At 47.1% G+C, this 21,418-nt stretch overlaps 1 protein-coding gene across 1 annotated transcript; it reads right to left on the bottom strand.

Moving 5' to 3' along the window:
• Positions 1-13,501: 13,501 nt before the first annotated feature.
• On the bottom strand, positions 13,502-15,650 carry LOC123411326. Its single transcript, XM_045104261.1, has 2 exons — positions 15,264-15,650; positions 13,502-15,182 (listed from the first exon to the last, which is right to left on the bottom strand). Exon 2 carries the CDS (start codon positions 15,169-15,171, stop codon positions 13,708-13,710), a length of 1,464 nt encoding a protein of 487 aa, XP_044960196.1. The 5' UTR covers positions 15,172-15,182; positions 15,264-15,650; the 3' UTR covers positions 13,502-13,707.
• Positions 15,651-21,418: the final 5,768 nt, after the last annotated feature.

Raw genomic sequence — 21,418 nt, 5'->3', positions numbered from 1 at the left:
TTGCATTGCATTAGTTGCATCGGTTTGAGTTCTCCACGGTGATACGTGGAAGTGAGAAGTTGAGAAGCTTACTACCTTTGGTACTTAGTACCCTTGATATTGTTCTTCGTGGATGCTTTGGCGTCCTAGAAGCTTGGTGTTGTCTCGGAGCTCAATCATTGTGGTGTGAAGCTCCGGGAAGCGTCGGGGTCTCCAATTAGGTTGTGGAGATTGCCCCGAGCAATTTGTACGAGTACCGGTAACCGCCCCCAAGGGTTGCCACATGTACGGGTTCGGTGACCGCCCCCAAGGGTTGCCATTTGTACGGGTTCGGTGACCGCCCTCAAGGGTCCCTTAGTGGAATCACGGCATCTTGCATTGTGTGAGGGCGTGAGGAGATTACGGTGGCCTTAGTGGCATCTTGGGGAGCATTGTGCCTCCACACCGCTCTAACGGAGATTAGCATCCGCAAGGGTGTGAACTTCCGGATACATCATCGTCTCCCCGTGCCTCGGTTATCTCTTACCCGAACCCTTTACTTATGCACGTTACTTTGTGATAGACATATTGTTTATTGTAATATATCTTGCTATCACTTAGTTGTTTATCTTGCTTAGCATAAGTTTTTGGTGCACATAGGTGAGCCTAGTTGTTTGTAGGTTTTGTGCTTGACATATTAAACGTTAGTTTTATTCCGCATTTGTTCAAGCCTAAACCTTAACTATTTTAAAGCGCTTATTCACCCCCCCCCCCTCTAGGCGACATCCACGCCCTTTTCAATTGGTATCAGAGCTAGGTCTCTCTTTATCAGGTTTAACCACCTAGAGAGTAAGGATGTCGACTAGGGGTTTAGGATTCACTGACACTCTTAGTTTCGATGGCACAAATTTTGATGTTTGGGTAATTCGCATGCTTAATCACTTTAGGGTCATGGACCCAAATTTAGAGCGTATTGTAGATATGGGTTTTTCTCCTCCAAAGGATTCTCAAAGTATATCTTTAGAGGATGAGAAAAACTCTTATCTCAATGCTCAAGCATCTAATGTGCTTTTTGATGCTTTGAGCAATGTAGTTATATTTCAACTCATGCCATTCCGGGATGCTCATGAGTTGTGGACAAAGCTTCAAGACATATATGGTGTGTCCAAGATTTGCAGGGATGATTGTTCTCCCTCCACCTCCGGTCGTGTGGTCTTCTCAACTTCATCTACTTCACCTACATGTGGATTGCCACAAGGTAATGATATGGTGAGTAGTGGTGACCATTGCAATAATGAAAGTGGGTTTATTGTTGATGATCCCTCATCACTATATTATTGCAATGCTTCATCTTTGGACGTTAACACTTCGAGCACTCTAAATGTTTCACATGCTTGTGTTGATAGTCTGTGCATATCATGTAAAAACTGCATGTCTAAATCTCATGATGATATGCCTCCTATATCTTGTGCCATGATAAAAATGTATATATTTCCTCGAGTTGTTGTGCTAACAATGTAGAGGAAATTCATCACTCCATGGAACAAGATGTGGCCTTGAATGATGCTTCAAGGGATCCTACATCATCATCTATTGTGACTCACTTTTGCCTTATGGCTAAGGCTTCAAAGGTATCTCCTACTTTGAATTCCAATATATCTCATGATGATGATGTTGATGATAATGGGGATGAGGATAATGATAAATAGAGTGATAATATTGCATCCTTAAAAATTAAGGGTGAAATGATTTTTAAATCTCTTTATAAGAATAAACTTGCTTGTTCCAACTTCTTGGAAATCATGTCTATTGCCACTGAGGGCAAGAAATACATTGAGGAGTTGGAAGCTCATCTTGAGGAGCATGAGGCCACCATTGAGACAATGCAAGGTCATGAGCGTGATTACGCTAATGAGATCGCAGAGCTATCTCAAGCTCTTGAAATGAACAAACCACCAAGGAATCTCTTGAGGAAACCTTTGCTCTAGAATTATCTAGATTAAAGGGATCCTATGATAGAGCTCTCGTGGTGGCTAATGATTTTCGAACTAAAAATGATAAGCTTCAAGTTGCACATGCTAAACTCCTTGAGGACCATGAGCACCTCGGAAATGGCTCAAGGGCTATTAAGAGCTCGCTCATCGAACTCACCGAGTCTCATGCTCAACTTGAAGCTTCATATGCTAAAGAGCTTGCCAAGGTGCCTTCTCCTCTTATTGCTATTAATGATGCTTGTGCTACTAACTCTACTTCTTGTGAAGCATCCATTTTAAAGGAGAATGTTGAGCTAAGGGCTCAACTTGAGTTGTTATCTAGCAATTATGGGAAATTGGAAGAAAGCCATGTAATGCTCACAAGCTCTCATGATGATCTTCTAGCATCCCATAATGTGCTAAAATTAGCTCATGAGGCTATTACTACCAAGGTAACATCGAGTGAGCCTCATGTGGACATTAGCACTACTTCTAGTCAAAAAGCTATATTGCCATGTGCTAGTCCTTGTAATTCATCTACTCATAATGTTGCTACATCTTGTGATGAATTACTTTCCATGCCTTGTTGCTCTAACAATGAAGCTTATACTTCCTCTAGTACTTGTGTTGATACTAACCATGTAGAGGAAATCAAAGAGCTCAAGGCCCAATTCACTTCCTTGAAGAAAGACTTGGAAAAGGGTCATGAAGGGATGTCCACACTCAACAATGTCTTGTGTGGACAAAAATCCCCGAATGATAAAAATGGACTTGGATTCAACTCCAACAAGAAGAAGAAGTCCAAAATCTTCAAGAAGAAGGGCCAAGAACAAGTCAAGAATTTGGCCAAGATTATTTGCTTCAAGTGCAAAATTGAAGGGCACCATGTTAGATCTTGCCCACTAAAGAAGAAGCCCCAAAGTCACAAGCAACAAGGGAAGAGGCCACAAATGCACTCACATACTCAACTACAAGTTGAAGAAAGGCCCCTTCCCAAGAAGACCCAATCCAACACTCCTCATGTTGAGAAATCAATAGGGAAGAAATTAAAGGGTAGATGTTGCTACTTATGTCGTCAGAAGGGTCACTTCGCTTCTTCTTGCACGAGAGGTAATTTATCCAACCCAATCATTATTGATGATATCTATTCTCTTGGGAAGGATAAGGTTGGCAATGTGTTTGCCAAGTTTGTTAGTACTCAAAGTGGTGTCAAGAAAAGTACCATTTGGGTTGCCAAGCCTATTGTGACTAACCTCTTAGGACCCAACGTGGTTGGGGACCAACAAGCTCAAACTTGATCAATAGGTGAACATGGAGGACATTAGAGACTTGGATACATAATGAAGAATTAAGGGGTCTTCATCATTCATATTTTCTCAAGCCAAGTCATTTGGATTATCGAGTTTCTATCTTATATCCAATGTGCCTCCTTACGGTAACTTGTACTTAAACTGTTTACATTGTTAGTTGCTTGCCCCTTTGCATGTTGTGGTTTTGTACCTTGCATGTGTTTGTACATGTTATGCTTCCAACTTGCTTATGTTAAATAACCAGGTATGTGTATGTTGGTTTGCTTATCATGTACATGTGAGTCTTGTATTGAGCCTTGTTGCATCTTGTTTGTATCTTTGATTGGCTCTTGTGAGAGATTAATGGATTATTTCACTATGGGGGAGTGATGAGCTTTGCACACCTCACGATCCTATAAATGTGTATACATGGGGAATACCACTTAGTATTGATATTTCAACATTATCTAGTTTCTATGTGGTATGTCTTACTCATGAGAAATTCAAATTCTAAATGGTCCATTAATTATCTCTTGTTGGTTTTTCGTTTGCCACTTGTTAATATTGTTGGGTTATCACATTGTGGGGGAGTAATATGCTATGTGCATATTACAAGCCTAGAGAATGTGTACATTTGAGGTATTGCCACTTAGTGTTGATATTGGAAATTATCTTCTTCCTAGGTGGCATGTTTGCTCTACAAGTGTCATTTGCTTGCGTTTTATGGGTAAAGATGATCTTGGATATATTTGCGATCTACCAATGAGTATCATTTCCAAAATACTTCTTGTCCTTGACAATTTGTATTCCCATCATGTGGTAGGAATTGCTAATCGTCTTTACATTGGATTTCATGTTTCGTTTGTCTTCCTTGCCTCTTGTGGATCTATTTTAACTTGTCTAGTGTTTTTATAGATATAGAGAAAGTTATGATCCCATCTTGTGCATTTTGTATTTAAATGCAAATTCTATATAATGCACAACCCTTGGGGGAGCTATCCTATTTTCTTTAGAACACTCTCTTTATTCGCCCATCAGAAAATCTTTTGATCCCCATCAAGTGTATGTTGATAGGAGGCAAGTCTTGCTCTTTATGATGCTTTGTGCCATCATGAAAAAATTTCGAGGGTTTGGTTTGTTGGAACCTAGCTCTCTTTTGGAAACTAGATACCTCGTGTTTGTTTTCCTTCAATTGATATCTTGTTTCCTTTTTATTTGGCATGTGTCAATGGATATCTCATGCCTTGTTGAATATTTTAATTGATATCCCTCAAGTGATAGTTTTTCATTTGCTATCTTGTTATCACTTGATACCTTGTCTTTTGGTATCTTATCAACTATATGTTGATTGGATTCTTGAAAGCCTTGAGCATGCATATTTACTATATATATTTCCTTTGGCATGCCTTCTTTCTTTGACCCAATATATAGGGGAAACTTCACCTTGTCATAAAATGGCTAACGTGTGCATGAAATTCAAATTCATATATATATGCACATATGTATGTTGAGTTTGTCCTATGTATTGTTGGTTTTCTAACTCTTTGGTCCCGATGAGTTTGGGCACCATTTTGTTTGTTTTGTTGTCCCAGGAACAATTGGAGATGCATTGGATGCTCGGCTCACCTATAAGGAAGGTGTTGAGACCATGTTATTATTGGAGCCAAGTTAGGATGATCAAAGAACAACTATCTACTACATCAATCCAATGTTGTCTCGGTAACAAGTATCTACTTCATGCATTCTTTTCTTGCAAAGGCCCCTGTCTTTTCTTTACAGGGTGCATCATGGCATGAATCTCTTGATTCGTTCTTGTAGTACTTGTTTCCTTTCTCAAAGCATCCTAACGATGATGTCTTATTACTAGTTGGGATGTCTTTGATGTTCGTATGTTGGAAGTTCATATTGTACAATAAGAAAATATTAGCCATGTGCTATGCTTCCAAGCAAAAGATCTTATTGATATATTTATGACTTCCTTTTGGATATCTAGTTTGTTCCTTCTTGTAACCATTTCGTGTGTACATTCTTCTTTGTGGATATATATCATCATGATTGTCTTCTACTTAGAATATTTTACACATGAGAGAAGTTACATCTCTAATTGATATCCTCTTTTCTTTTACGTCCACCGTTGCATTTCCTTTTTCAGTTTTTGGTGGCTTCGTGAAAGGATTTGTCTTGAGTGCGTATATTATTTTCCTACATCTTGATGCACTCTTTGGCCGTGAAGATTATTTTTCCTCATGCCTGTCTTGATGAGGGTTTTGCCATTTTGATTGGTATCCCTCCTCTCTTGACAAGGTTATTATTTCCTATCTTCACCATGGGTTGTCACAAGCGTTAGTTTTTATTTTGTTTATTAGTAAGCTTGTGAACCCATTTTCTAGTATGTGTGTGTGGGAATGATATGTCTTGCACTTTGTGTCTCATTTCATCAAGACTATGTTGATGAGTAATGTTCATCCTTATCTTAGTCTTCTCAAGTGCCTTGCCATGACACACACACATTATTTTGGTTGTGCCTAATCTTAAGTTGCTTCTTTTACATGTTGCTCAACCACTTGTTTTGTGCAATAGATTTGCTTATTGTCTCATCTTTCTTCTTGCACCCGTTGTGTGTTTTTATTAATTTTGGGGGAGCAACGATCCTATTTTGTGCACTTGTATCATATACAAAAATCTCTTATTAGTGCACAAATCATGGGGAGCTTCTCTAGTTTTGATAAAACACTCCGTTGATTTTATCATAATATCTTTTATTCATGTGGTTCGAAGGACCATATGATTGTTTGTTCCATCCGGTATCTTTTGATTGCTTGCCTCTATTGTGGTATGTCATTGTGGCATACGATTCTTTTATTTGCAATATTTGGGTCCTCAATATAGTTTGTTTTCCTCCAACTACTTATCATTGTATTTGTGTATTTCTTGGCACTCATTTGCTGAGAAGTACACACTTTTTGGAGGACCACCAAATAAATTGGCTTTCTAAACTTTTCGTCCATTTTGGCAACCGATGCCAATGGGGGAGAAGTTTAGAGAGTTTACTTTGGATATGTTTAGAGGGGTTTGCTTTTATTGCGTAAGCATTTACATCTTGCACGCATGCATTATTGTATTGTATGTGTGCGGTTGGTTATACTTATTTCCTTATATAAACACTCTTGAAGTAGTTGTCATCAATTACCAAAATGGGGGAGATTGTTAGAGCATATATCTCAATATGTGGTTTTGGTAATTGATGACAATTCCTATGGACTAATGGTTGCCTTAAGTTACATTTATAGGATTTGTCCATAGGCACTTCTTGAAGTCCATCTGTTGGGTTCAAGGAGTTTATATGATGACCAAGATGGTATTCAAGGTATTATCCAAAGAATGGTCATAGAGACACATGGTTGATCAAGATCTCAGACAAAGAGTAAATCAAGATGATCAACACACAAAGCATACAAGATGTACCGAGAGGGATCAAGTGATCCCATGGTATGGTAAGCATTGTCCATTACGTATTTGTGTACTAACCATGGTCTTCGTGAAAGTTCTTTGTGGGGGTTAGGTGTGTTTCCATGGGCTTGCGTCAAAGGGAAGATCTCATACAACCCATGAGCAAATCAAGATGATCAACACACAAAGGGTACAAGATATACCGAGAGGGATCAAGTGATCCCATGGTATGGTAAGCATTGTCCATTACGTATTTGTGTACTAACCCATGGTCTTCGTGAGAGTTCTATGTGGGGGTTAGGTGTGTACTAACCCATGGGCTTGCGTCAAAGGGAAGATCTCATACAACCCATGAAGTATGACGTCAAGTTGTGATCGTCATCAAGATTGCGATGTGCAAGTTCAAGTGGATCAGCACGAAGATATCATGCTTGAAGCTTGCCGTCCATTGTGGTGGCAATGGACTTGTGAAGATATGCTGAAGAGTGGCTCACCCATAGTGAGTATGGGGGAGCAATCAACTAGTCTTCATCAAGCCAACACAATCAAAAAAGGTGGTCCATCTTGAGGAAGCCAAGATCATCATCATCTAGCTCAAGAGGACGAGGTGCAAGGTATAGGTTTGCCCTTGATAGGTTTTCTGTTTAGGATAGATTGTTGTACTATCAAGGGGGCTCTCAATTGAGTAGCTTGATCGTATCATTCGTTGAGAGCTCAAACCATTTGCATCCTTGCATCATACTTCTTGGTTCTTGTTTGGTGTTTCTCTTTGTGAGTTTTAGAGCTTATGGTCATCTTCGTGACAAGCTCGAGTTCATCGAAAACGGAGTCCATATGCATCTACTATGATGTTTTCGATGTTGGAGTTTTTGCCGGTTCTTCATTCATAGAGGACTCACATCTCTATATGTTTGGATAGCCCTTGTCGTCCTGAATCCAACAAGCTTGGGTTTGCTCGATTCGGAGCTCGTATGCGAAAGTTATGGCTGTTTCAGTGGCGAGCGGTAGTACCGCTGGACCTAGCGGTAGTACCGCTGGACCTAGCGGTAGTACCACTAGAGTTGGCGGTAGTACCGCTGGCCCTAGCGGTAGTACCGCTGGCTGGCGGTAGTACCGCCCCTGGTCAGCGGTAGTACCGCTCCAGGAGCTTAGTACTGCCTGCCTAGCGGTTGTTCGTGGACGGACCTTTTTGCGAAGACTTTCTTGGCGGTGGTAGTGCCGTTGCACTACCAGGGGCCCAGCGGTAGTACCGCTGGGGCCAGCGGTAGTACCGCTAGCTGGCGGTAGTACCGCTGGAGTGCCAGCGGTAGTACCGCTGCAGCCAGCGGTAGTACCGCTGGAGCTCGGGCAGAAAGTGGGGGTAACGGTCTGATTCCTTCCCCCACTATATAAAGGGGGTCTTCTTCCCCCTTGGTCTTATCCATCCGTTGAGCTCTTGTTCTACCTCCATTGTTGACATTCTTAGAGCTTGCTTACTCTCAATCCCTCCAATGATTCTTGCTTGTTCTTGATGGAGAAGAGAGAGGAGATCTAGATCCACATCTCCACCAATCACTTTCTCCTCTATGTGAGGGGAACCCCTTGGATCTTGATCTTGGAGTTCTTTGTGAGCTCCTTGTTCTTCCTCTCACATTTCTCCATAGCTTTTGTTGTTGTGGAGGGATTTGAGTGTGAGGGACTTGACCACTTCGTGTGTTCTTGCCATTGCATTAGTTGCATCGGTTTGAGTTCTCCACGATGATACGTGGAAGTGAGAAGTTGAGAAGCTTACTACCTTTGGTACTTAGTACCCTTGATATTGTTCTTCGTGGATGCTTTGGCGTCCTAGAAGCTTGGTGGTGTCTCGGAGCTCAATCATTGTGGTGTGAAGCTCCGGGAAGCGTCGGGGTCTCCAATTAGGTTGTGGAGATTGCCCCGAGCAATTTGTACGGGTACCGGTAACCGCCCCCAAGGGTTGCGATGTGTACGGGTTCGGTGACCGCCCCCAAGGGTTGCCATTTGTACGGGTTCGGTGACCGCCCTCAAGGGTCCCTTAGTGGAATCACGGCATCTTGCATTGTGCGAGGGCGTGGGGAGATTACGGTGGCCTTAGTGGCATCTTGGGGAGCATTGTGCCTCCACACCGCTCTAACGGAGATTAGCATCCGCAAGGGTGTGAACTTCGGGATACATCATCGTCTCCCCGTGCTTCGGTTATCTCTTACCCGAACCCTTTACTTATGCACGTTACTTTGTGATAGACATATTGTTTATTGTAATATATCTTGCTATCACTTAGTTGTTTATCTTGCTTAGCGTAAGTTGTTGGTGCACATAGGTGATCCTAGTTGTTTGTAGGTTTTGTACTTGACATATTAAACGTTAGTTTTATTCCGCATTTGTTCAAGCCTAAACCTTAACTATTTTAAAGCGCCTATTCACCCCCCCCTCTAGGCGACATCCACGTCCTTTTCATAAGTGTCACCGACCGAACGCCGATCATCATGATGTCGGGGCCGTAGGGCCCACCCCGCGGAGGGGTTCGTGAACGGCGACGATCTTCGGGATTCATGGAACGGCTGCCTCCCCTGTGTTGCTGATGAGAACCGGGGCTGTGAACTGACTGATGCGTGTTCGCGCGAACATAACTATTGTGGATCTTGTTGTGCGACTGAGAAACCGCCGAATTTTGCTGCTGCGCCGTGTGCAGCACGGCACGGATCTGCTCGAACCCTTTGTCAGCCTCTTAATCAGTCGGCTGGAGGGAATCGGCTACCTTGGCGACGGCAGTGAGGTTGAGGACGGGTGTGCCGAACACCTTCACGTTGCTCTAATGAGTGCGCCGACTAGCAGAACGGCGGGGCTGACGGCGAGCGCCGGATGTTTCGCCGACCTCGTGCTCGTTCCGGCCGGTTTGGCGGGGGTTTTCATGGGAGTTGGCCATGTGCACTTCGGCTGCGGGCCCGCGACCCACGTACTCGGAAGGAAATTCAGTCGGAACTGAGTCCGAGCGCTGGGACGGCGGCGTGACTACAACCGACTCGAGGACCGCCACTTGTGAAGACGCGCTCTGGCGCGTCTGGGCGTGTTGCACCCAATGCTGGAGCCGCGGACGGCGAGACCGCTTGCTGCGGCGCGTGACGGGGGCGAAGGTCGACACCGGAGCCGACTGCCGGAGAAGAAGGATGCCGCGGGCGCCGGCACGGAAATGCGTAGCCCCGCGACTGGGGAGCGCCTCGACGTCGAGAGGGGCATCCCGAAGCCATGCCGAATCATCGACGATGAAAGAGAGAGCGCCGAAGAGGATCTCGTGACCCATGCTCAAATCTCCACCGGATGACATGATGAAAAGATGTAGTCGCAAACTCGCCGGAAGTCGCTTAGACGCCTGCCCCACGGTGGGCGCCAACTGTCGTGGGTATAAGTCTGACAGTAGATGTGTAGGGTACGAAAGGATGGGCAGAGCCTTAGCTACGGCGAGGTTGTATGAGTTCAGGCCCCTCTACGGTGGAGGTAAAAGCCCTACGTCTCAGTGCTCTTGGGAGCTTGATGTCGAGTGGAATATGGATTACAGTGAATTGCTAACCCCTGCACCAGTGGGGAAGGGCCACTTATATAGAGTGCGCTGCCCTTCACAACGGTTCGGTGCGCAGGGGTAGAGTAGTGGTGATTAAATGTCTACGTTACAGGTAACGTATGCCTTAAATGCTAATAAAGGTACATGAAAGCGTATGACCGTTGCCCTCCAGGGGGGTTACGATGTACAGAGTGGAATCCAGTCGATACGTTTGATACGCTCCGAATGCTCATTTCCGACTGGATGATGGAGGAACCGTCACCGACTGGATGATGGAGGAATCGTCACCGACTGGATGAAGGGAAGTCCTTAATTCAGTCGAAACTGACTAAGGGCCTTGTCCCTTATGAAGGGTAGTCTTTGGGTAGGACCTATAGGGCAGGCCTGTGACCCTACCCTAGGACTATAACCCCATCAGTCGTGTACCTAATCGGGATAGAACTATATAATTCGTATGTGGAGTTTCGTCAATATGCAACTCGTTGCATATTGAACTTCACTTAATGTGTAGTGTTCGATTGTCGTGAATTGCCATGCCATGTCTTGCATATATTCACCGTTCATGCATCATATGTGTTGTGCATCGTGTGGTGAACATCGTGTGTTCATTCTTGTTTCCGGTTTCCTTCGTCTCGATAAAGTCCGCAAGCATGTCGGAAAGTGATGACCCATTCGACTACATCGGTTCGTCTGCTTCACGGAGTCATTCTTCTTCCAAGCTGGATCTCAGGCAAGATGACCATTTTCCCAGATACCATTACTATCATTGCCATGCTAGTATTATCGTTTCTGTCGCTATGTCTCGTTGCCTACCACGTGTTAAATATCAGCCTCTCAACATTGCCATGAAAACCTTCAACCTGTTCACAACCTAGCAAACCACTGATTGGCTATGTTACTGCTTGCTTAACCATGTGTTAGTGTTGCTAGTTGCAGGTGCAGTTGCTTCCATGTGATTGCATGGGTTCATTCTTATATCACCCTATTAATGCTATTTAATTTAATGAACCTATATACTTGATAAAAGGTGGAAGGCTCGGCCTTTCTAGCCTGGTGTTTTGTTCCACCTTTGCCCCCTTAGTCCGGTGTTATGTTCCATAATTGAGTGCTCCTAACACGATCGGGGTTGTTATGGGACCCCGTTGATAATTCGTTTTAGTTTAAAGCTGGTCTGGCAAGGCCCAACATTGGTTTTGCATTTGCATAATAACCTAATAAAATTGCATTGGGACTTTCCGGACCCCGAGAACCCCCGGGCCAGTGCTCCGCATGAGTGTTGGACCACCCACCTAGCAGTCGGCGGTGCCACCTCGGGGCAACTCGAGCGTTTGGGTATTGTCCACTATGCGTAGACGGTGTGTCCTGAGAACGAGATACGCGGCTCCTATCGGGTTCGTCGACACACCGGGTGGCCTTGCTGGATTAGTTTTACCTTTTATGAGATCTCCTGTGCATCGGGATTCCGGTGATGCTTTGGGTAATCTCAGAGTTGAGGTTTTCCACTAAGGAATCCGACAAGATCACGAGTTTCGTGATCGAGGATTTCTATGCGGCTTGTGGTAATTTGTGATGGACTAGTTGGAGCACCCTTGGAGGGTTAAATCTTTCGGAAAGCCGTGACCGCGGTTATGTGACAACGTGGAAACTTTGTTTAACACTGGTTCTAGACAACTTGAAGTTAACTTAATTAAAATATACCAACTGAGTGCATAACCGTGACTGTCTCTTTCGCAAGTTCCTTCTCCGATCGAGGACACGGTGCGGTTATGTTTGAGTTAAGTAGGAGTTCAGGATCATTCCTTTGATCATCATTAGTTCATGTCCGCTATGCGTAGATCATCCCCCTCTTTATTCTTGTACTCGTAAGTTAGCCACTAAATAAATGCTTAGTCGCTTGCTGCAGCCTCACCACTTAACCATACCTCACCTATTAAGCTTTGCTAGTCTTGATAACTTTGAAAATGAGATTGCTGAGTCCCACTTAACCATACCTCACCTATTAAGCTTTGTTAGTCTTGATAACTATGAAAATGAGATTGCTGAGTCCCCTGTGGCTCACAGATTACTACAGCACCAATTGCAGGTGCATTTATAGGTTATTTGACGCGAGCGCGTAGATTGTTCATTTGGAATTGCTTCTTCTTCTTTTTCTTCATCGATATGGGTTTCAGGCCGGCAGCCTGGGATAGCAATGATGAGCGTCGTTTTCTTTTCTTGTTTGTTTTCGTCCGTAGTCGGACCCTGCTCTTCTTCATGATATTTATGTAATGTACTGATGACTCTGATGTAGCTTGTGGCGAGTGTAAGCCAATTCCATATATCTCATCTTTTCAGTACATGTACTTGTAACGATATCCATTCTTGCGAAACGACGAGATGCGTTTATATCCCTGTCGAAGCCCTCGTGCCTAAATAAGGATAGGACCGCATCTTGAACTAGAGTAGAATGATATTTGACTGTTTGTACAACCTTGCAAACCCTACTCTTATGCTGAGTATCGTTATGAAGTTGTGTTACTTTTAGTTTAACTACCAAGCAGATCGGATGCACAATGATGTATGTCTTCTAGGCTGTTGCTAAGGGAAGAACTACAGAATCACTCATCTTGGCAGGATGTCATCAACTGGTCAACATCACACTACAAAAAAATTGCGATCACATATAATTACGCACCAGCTTATGCTTTTTTTTTCTCTTTTTATTGCATATCAAGAGGGAGATACAGTGTTATGCATGTCAAATTATCTTTTGTGCATTTGTCAGAATTACAACATCCAGATAGTGTTGGCAAGCACAATTTAGGATTGTGTCAAACAGATTCTGCAAATATCATGGCAACAATCTTATTTCGGTCCCACTTAACTTCACTACAGATTCTGCAAATATCATGCCAACAATCTTATTTCGGTCCCACTTAACTTCACTACGCGCTTCTTTTGGCTATGTAAAACGCACAAGGTCTCATTTTTGTGTGTTTCGTATAATGCAAGGCCTTTGTTAAAATTTGAACCACTTACATACCACTGTTGCTCATCTAGACTACCTCTCTTTTCACTAAACTATGCATGTAGACGTTAGTGCGTACAATCCCGCCTCAAGAGAGGCGCCCCGTCCCAACCACTAGTAATAGTGCATTTGTTGCTATATTCATCAGTCTTGACGGTATAAAAACTGTAGCTGAGCAAATGAAGTATCTTTGAATTTCTAAACTTCAGTAGTACCAAGAAACGTAACGGCATACACAGTACAGAGATTCACAGTAAACAACAAGTAATTCACTGTAAACAAACAGATGCAATATCAGGGAAATTTATCCCCACATACATGCTAATAATTCATTTTCCATGAAAAAGGTATATATGAGCAAAGCATATACATTCCTACCTTATAATCTTGACTATGTTTTTGGAGCTTGACATGGTACAGACGAAGCATGATCTATATATGTTTTATTGGAGAAAATGGCAACACCACTTTTACCTACTGCTGCTGCCTCCTCCTTGTTCTTCTTGTGGTTGTGGGCTCCGAAGGCCTGGACCTCCTACTTTGGGCTGCCTGTCCCACTATAACAGACAGGGTGCTAGAAGTCGACACCTGCTCCATGGATGAGGATTGCAGAGTAACTGCCGGTGCAGCATTAACGGAGTTAGAAGACGGCAATTGGACCTGATTGCCACTCCCAGGGACAGAATTGCTCGCACGCAGCATTATTGGGGAGGGTGAAACAAGGCCGTGTCTTTGCTGTCTCCGTACCCTAGCCCTTGACCGGGCTGCGGGAAGTACAGTCACCTCAACCCCTCCTGCAGGTGGAGCTACCTGGCCTCTCACTATATCCTGGTTTTCTATCAACCGTCTCACCATGCTTGCAATGCCTCTTGGGTCTGGCATATGCAGCTGCTGCCTCAAGCTCTCACTCCTGTTCGCCCGTGGTCTGGGAGGAACATCATTGCTGGAGGCGTCCGGTTCACCACCTCCTCTTCCATAAATTGGTGTGACATTTACTTCGAGCACCTCTCCTTTGCAGACAGGGCACTCAGAGTGGGCCGAATGTCCATGGAGCCACTGGTACAAGCATGGCCAGCAGAAGAGGTGGCCGCACGGTGTAACCACGGGCTCTTTAGCCGCTTCAAGGCAGATATTGCACTCAAAACTGGAGTTGCACCCACAGTTCCCGTCCTTCTTGGCGGTAGCCGTTCCTGCCATCTTGCCATCACCATCGAGCTTCTGCCGCCTTGATGCATCCAGAGAGCTATGAGAGCGCTGGATGGCTTGCGCCAGTCTTTCTGCTTCTGGGCTGGTTGCCCGCTGGTTGCGGTTCACTGACCCTGGCCGCACAATGCGGTGTTGTTCACTCACCTGGATCAGCCTCTGCAAGCGGAGCTCAGGCGTCATGTCTTCAATTGCATTCGCACCCCCGATAGATTGCCTCATCACCCTCGTGCTCACCATCTCTGCTCTGGCTGCAGGGGCCACCAGAATAGGGTGAGAAAGCCTTTCCACCCATTCAAGGCGAACCCCTTCCAGCCCAGGAAGAGGCAATGGCACTGGCGGCGATGGTGAGACATTGGCATCATGTGAGGGCTCGTCGCGCACCACAGCCAGTTCACCAGCATCAAGAGCCTCTTCACTGTCCGTACTCAGGCCATCAAGCCAATCAAAGAGCATCGGATCTATCAGCGATAGCTCCGGAGTGGAGAGCGCATTGGACGGCGAGTATACAACGGGCAGTGGCGGCATCTCCTCTGGTGCCGGCAATCCTGCAGGCGCATCCGTTCTTGGAGATACCGGAACCGGAATGGCCGAGTTAAGCGGTGGTGGCGGCGGGCAATCCATAGCTACACCAAGCCGACCTGGAGGCCGCGGCAATGGAGGGAGGCCCAGGTACAGGTTTAGATCCATCCGCCTCCTATTCCCGCTTCCCTCTGCGGCCTCCTCCCCAGCCATCAAGGGCGGATCTAAATGGTGAGACGGGTGTTAGAAGTTGCGAAGGTGAGCGGCGGTGTTTAACTAATCGCTTGATGAAAACAAGGTCATACCTCAAAAACCAAAGGATGCGGACGAGGTGCAGATAGCAGGAACGCGAATGTCCAGACGAGACGAGGAAGAACTGGGACGGCGATGGCGGCGACGCGCGTAACACGATGGCCAGGAGGAACAGAAAAGAAGTTAGGAGAGTCGGGCGAGGGCTTTGTCCACGGACGGCGAGCAGTTCTTGCGGCGCGAAATTGCTTGCTCCGGGAGCTTGCGGCGATCAGTGGGAGGGCGGATTTCGACAGGGAGTCGATTGGATTTGGGGAGGAATCGGGCCGGGATTTGGGGTTGCTGGAGTGGATCGAACCGGGAAGAACGACGAAGGGAAGGGAGAGGTTTTATTATCGGCTTTTCTCGCCCTCTTTCCTTCTTCTCCCGCTGTCTTCCGACAACAAACTTGGCTGGAAGCCATTTTTCATAGCACAATTGCATTTATTTTTGGTGGACAAGATTTGGAAGATTTTAATTGTATGTAAAATAAGGATCTCATCTTCATAAATAACCATGAATAAGGAAGCATTTTAGATCATGAGTATATTGTATCATTACTAGCAAAAGGGCCCGTGCGTTGCAACGGGAGAAAAAATATCACACGCTTTTAATCTTTTATAATCATTTTGATTTATTAAAATAATAAGCTAACTAACTAATGTAGTGAGTCATATCCTATTTTGTTGAGAAATCAACCCATCCATTGTTAATTCCACCATGATGATAAATTGAGCGGGACAAGCAAAGCAAAACAAAGAGGCTACGTGAATTGATCAAGGGACTGTTATCTTATTTCACTCATGGGATAGAGAATGTGGGATGAGATGACAAACTGAAGATCGTGTTCCATTCTCTCTCTCTACAACAATGCAATCTTACATTCAATACATTCATTCATCAGCAAATAAATTCCCACAAAACAAAATTTCTTGCCGGTGCTTGGCACACGGTTGGAGGCATGGGGAGGGGATCTCGCCAGATGATGAGTTCCTGTCGGAGGAGGGGATACGATGAGGGGAGCAAGGGTTAGGCGCCTCTATCTGGCCATAAGGAGTCGCCGTTGCCGCGCCATAACCTCGGAGTTCCCCGTGTGAGCTATGGAGGTCCGCCTCCACCTGCAAGTACTTCGCTCCGCCGCGCCTTATCCGCGCGCCGCCGCCGTTCTACATTGAGCAGACGCATCATCCAAGTCGTTGTAGCTGTCGCGTTTATTTGATTCAGAAACTATGCTCGAGCGCCGAAACAGGGGCAACAAGCGGGCAGAGGTACGACCGCGGAGGCGGGCGGGTTGAGATCGACAGCAGTGGTGGTTGAGGTCGGCCGCGGCGGCGAGTGATGTGGCAGCGGCCTGGGCACAGGCCAGGGTGGACCAGGGTCGACGTGATGCGCTCGAGCACCGCAACGGGGGCAGTGAGCGGGGAGAGGTACAGCCGCGGAGGCGGATGGGTTGAGATCGGCAATGGTGGCGGTTGTGAACTTGTCGACTGCCACCAACAGATGTGTGTATCCCCCTTGGCCTGTCCTGAATGGACCGACTGTATCTAATCCCCATACTGCAAACGACCAAACAAGAGGGATTGTCTTCAACGCAGATGTTGGCTTGTGGGACTTGTTGGAGTAGAACTGACAGCCTTCACATCGGTCGACCATATCTTTAGCCATTTCGTTTGCATGCAGCCAGAAGAAGCCAGCTCTGAATGCTTTGGCGACGATTGCTCTTGAAGAGGCGTGATGACCGCAGGTTCCCGAGTGAATTTCTTCCAGGATTAACTGTCCTTCCTCAGGGAGATGCATCGTTGGAGAACGCTTGAATCACTTTCCTTGTACAACTGGCCATCAATGATAGTGAACGACTTTGACCTGCGGACGATCTGCCTGGCTTGGACTTTGTCTTCTGGTAATTCCTGCCTCAGGATGTATGCAATGATCGGCATAGTCCAATCGGGGATGACAGCAAGAATCTCCATGTTCAAATCAACCACAGCAGGTACGTCGACTTTAGTCGGATCTGTCGAGCTCTTTGGTTGTACTGGTTGCTCTGTGAAAGGATCTTCTTTAACTGAGGGAAGGTGGAGGTGCTCGAGGCAGACGTCACTCGGGACTGGTCTCCGAGTGGATCCGAGTTTTGCCAACTCATCAACTGCTTGGTTCTTCAGTCACGGAACATGGTGGAGTTCTAGACCTTCAAACTTCTTCTCGAGCTTCTTCACTGCATTGCAGTATGTGGTCATGGTGGGGTTCCTGACGTCACACTCTTTCATCACTTGATTAACCACCAAATCCGAATCGCCATAGACCATCAGGCGACGAACGCCGAGTGCGATGGCCATGCGCAGTCCATAAAGGAGAGCTTCATACTCTGCCTCATTGTTGGAGGAATCAAAGTGTATCTGCAGCACATACTTGAGTTTGTCGCCCTTTGACGATACGATCACAACGCCAGCGCCGGAGCCATTCAACATCTTGGACCCATAGAAGAACATTGTCCAATGAGCCGAGTCGATGTGGGTCGGTTGCTGTTGTTCTACCCATTCTGCGCTAGAGCTTGAGACTTTATAGCTTTCTTGGCCTCAAACTTGATGTCGCGGTACAACATCTCCATTGCCCACTTCATCACTCGGCCCGATGCGTCCCGATTGTGGAGGATTTCCGACAACGGAGCATCAGAAACGACAGACACCGAGTGCTCTTGAAAATAATGAGCCACCTTCTTCGCAGTCATGTAAATCCCGTAGATAAGTTTTTGATAGTGGGGATACCTCTGCTTGGAAGGAGTCAGGACTTCGGAGACGTAATACACTGGCCGCTGAACTTTGTATGCTTTGCCTTCTTCTTCTCGTTCGACTGTGAGAACAGTGCTGACGACTTGATTTGTAGCCGCGATGTACAGAAGAAGGGGCTCTTTACCGAGCGGAGCAATAAGAACCGGCTGGGTGGAAAGTAGGACTTTGAGGTCGTCGAATGCAACTTGGGCTTCGTCTGTCCACTCGAAAGTATCTGATTTCTTCATGAGTTGGTACAGAGGAAGTGCTTTCTCGCTGAGTCGACTGATAAACCTGCTCAAAGCCGCTAGGCAACCTGTGAGCCGTTGAACATCGTGTATTCTGACCGGCCGCTCCATTCGGACGATGGTCCCGATCTTTTCGGGGTTGACATCGATCCCTCGTTCGGAAACAAAGAAACCGAGTAACTTTCCGCTGGGAACGCCGAATGAACACTTGGCGGGGTTGAGCTTGATTTCGTACCTACGAAGGTTGGCGAATGTTTCTGCCAAGTCAATCAGTAGGTCGGAACCTTTGCGTGACTTGACTACGATATCATCCATATACGCCTCCACGTTCCGACCGATCTGGTCGAGGAGGCATTTTTGGATCATGCGCATAAAGGTTGCTCCTGCATTCTTCAAACCAAATGGCATAGTGATGTAGCAGAAGCACCCGAATGGGGTGATGAAGGCGGTTTTTAATTCATCGGGGTCATACAGATGGATCTGATGATAGCCCGAGTAGGCATCAAGAAATGACAAACGCTCGCAACCCGCAGTCGAATCGACAATTTGATCGATGCGGGGGAGCGGAAAATGGTCTTTCGGGCAGACCTTATTGAGATGTTTGAAGTCGATGCACATTCGGAGCGACTTGTCCTTCTTGGGCACCATGACAACATTGGCGAGCCACTCGGAGTGGTGTACCTCGCGAATGAAGTTGGCTGCCAAAAGCTTGGCCACTTCTTCTCCGATTGCCTTCCTCTTGTGCGCGGCGGACCGACGCAGGCGTTCTCGGACAGGCCGAGCGGTGGGATCCACATGCAGTCGGTGCTCAGCCAACTCCCTGGGTACACCTGGCATGTCAGAGGGCTTCCATGCGAAGATGTCCCAGTTCTCACGGAGGAATTGGGTGAGCTCGGCTTCCTATTTAGGATCGAGGGTAGTGGAGATGTTCGTTGGGGCAGTGGTGTTGTCCGTCGGGTGGATGCTGACCTTCTTCGTCTCTCCCGCCGACTGGAATGCAGACTCCGAAGCTGGTTTCTTCGCACGCATCAAGTCAGCGGGATCGACTGTTTTCTTGTACTCGTCAAGCTCGAGGACAACCATCTGCTGATCGGCGATCCTTGATCCCTGCTGCAGACACTCTTCGGCCCGTTGTCGATTGCCTGTGATAGTGATCACACCTTTCGGGCCTGGCATCTTTAGCTTCAGGTACACGTAACATGGACGGGCCATGAAACGCGCATAAGTCGGGCGGCCCAGAATTGCATGATACGCGCTCTGGAAGTCCACCACCTCAAACGTCAGCTTTTCCTTGCGGAATTTCTTGTCGGAGCCGAAAACGACATCCAATGTGATCTGGCCGAGTGATTTGGCCTTTCGTCCAGGGACGACTCCATAGAACTGCATGTTGCTCTCGCTGAGTTTGGACATTGGAATGCTCATCCCCTTGAGAGTGTCGGCGTACATGATGTTCAAGCCACTGCCGCCGTCCATGAGGACTTTGCGCAGTCGGACTCCTTCCACCACCGGGTCAACGACCAGAGCCTGTCTCCCTGGGGTGGGTACGTGTGCTGGATGATCCGACTGGTCAAAGGTGATCACAGTCTGAGACCATTTGAGGAACTTGGGGTTGGTAGGCGTGGCCATGTTCACCTCCCTGTTCACCAGCTTCAGTCGACTCTTGCTCTCAACGTCAGCAAAAATCATCAATGTTGCATGGACTTGGGGGAACGGATTCTCCTTATCCTCCCCATCCTGTTCATTGCCCTTTTCACTCGGTTGCCCTTCGCCGAGCTCCTGGATCAGGAGGCGACATTGCCGAGTGGTATGCTTCGGATATATAGCGTTGCCCTCTTCATCCATCTTCGTGTGAATCGGACATGGCTGGTCTAGGATGGGGTTGTTGAACCGCTTCTTCTTGGGGGTGAACTGAGCTTTCCCCTTGCCCTTGAGCTTGGTATTGGTAACAGCTGTGGCTTCTGCCTGCGGAGTGGACGGAGCTTTCTGCTTCTGCTTCTGAGTGTTATTTCCATGTCCATCGGCGACTGTTTTGTGCTTGCCGCTACGGATGCGGTCCTCTTCTTCGCCATTTGCATAGCGTGCCGCTATCTCCATCATCTTGCTGATGGAGATGTCGCCTGTTCGACCGAACGTCAGGTATAGATCCCTGTACCGCACGCCTGCCTTGAAGGCGCAGACTGCTTGGTGCTCTGTTACGTTTTCCACCGTGTGGTAGAGGGTCGTCCAACGTTGAATGAAATCGCGCAGGGGATCATTCTGCTTCTGGACACAATGCTGGAGCTGCATGAGGCCAGCGGGGCGCTTGCACGTCCCTTGAAGGTCCTGATGAACACTCGGGCCAGATCTGCCCAGCTGTAGATGCTTGAGGGGGCCAATTGGTTCAGCCACGCTCGCGCCGAGCCGTCGAGCATGAGAGGGAGGTGCTTCACGGCGACGTGGTCGTCCCCTCCTCCGATCTGGACTGCCACTCGGTAGTCATCCAGCCACGTTTCTGGCTTGGACTCCCCTGTAAACTTGCTGATCCCAGTCGCCAATCGGAAGTTGGGAGGGATGTCAGCTGAACGGATGCCTCGACTGAAACACTCGGGACCGGAAACGATGGTCCTGCTTCCACTCGGACGGTCAATATCATGACCATCGCGGTGGGCTCGACCCCTGTCGACCCTCCGCTGGGCGATATACCCTCTCGCGTCGGGCCTTGGATTGTAAGTGTCACCGACTGAACGCTGATCATCATGATGTCGGGGCCCGTAGGGCCCACCCCTCGGAGGGGTGCGTGAACGGCGACGATCTTCGGGATTCATCGAACGACTGCCTCCCCTGGGTCGCTGAAGAGAACCAGGGCTGTGAACTGACCGATGCGTGTTCGCATGAACAGAACTATTGTGGATCCTATTGTGCGACTGGGAGACCGCCGAGTTTTGCTGCTGCGCCGTGTGCAGCAGGGCGCGGATTTTCTCGATCCCCCTGCCAGCCTCTGAATCAGTCGGCTGAAGGGAATCGGCTATCTTGGCGGCGGCGGCCAAGTTGAGGATGGGTGTGCGGAACAACTCCATGTTGCTCCGCTGAGTGTGCCGACTGGCAGAACGACGAGGTGGACGGCGAGCGTCGGATGTTTCGCCGATCTCGTGCTCGTTCCGGCCAGCTTGGCGGGGACTT

This window comes from Hordeum vulgare, chromosome 7H (genome assembly GCF_904849725.1).
Source record: "Hordeum vulgare subsp. vulgare chromosome 7H, MorexV3_pseudomolecules_assembly, whole genome shotgun sequence".
Lineage (NCBI taxonomy): Eukaryota > Viridiplantae > Streptophyta > Magnoliopsida > Poales > Poaceae > Hordeum > Hordeum vulgare.
Note: the sequence above shows the minus strand (reverse complement) of the source record. Positions and strands in the feature narration are given on the sequence as shown.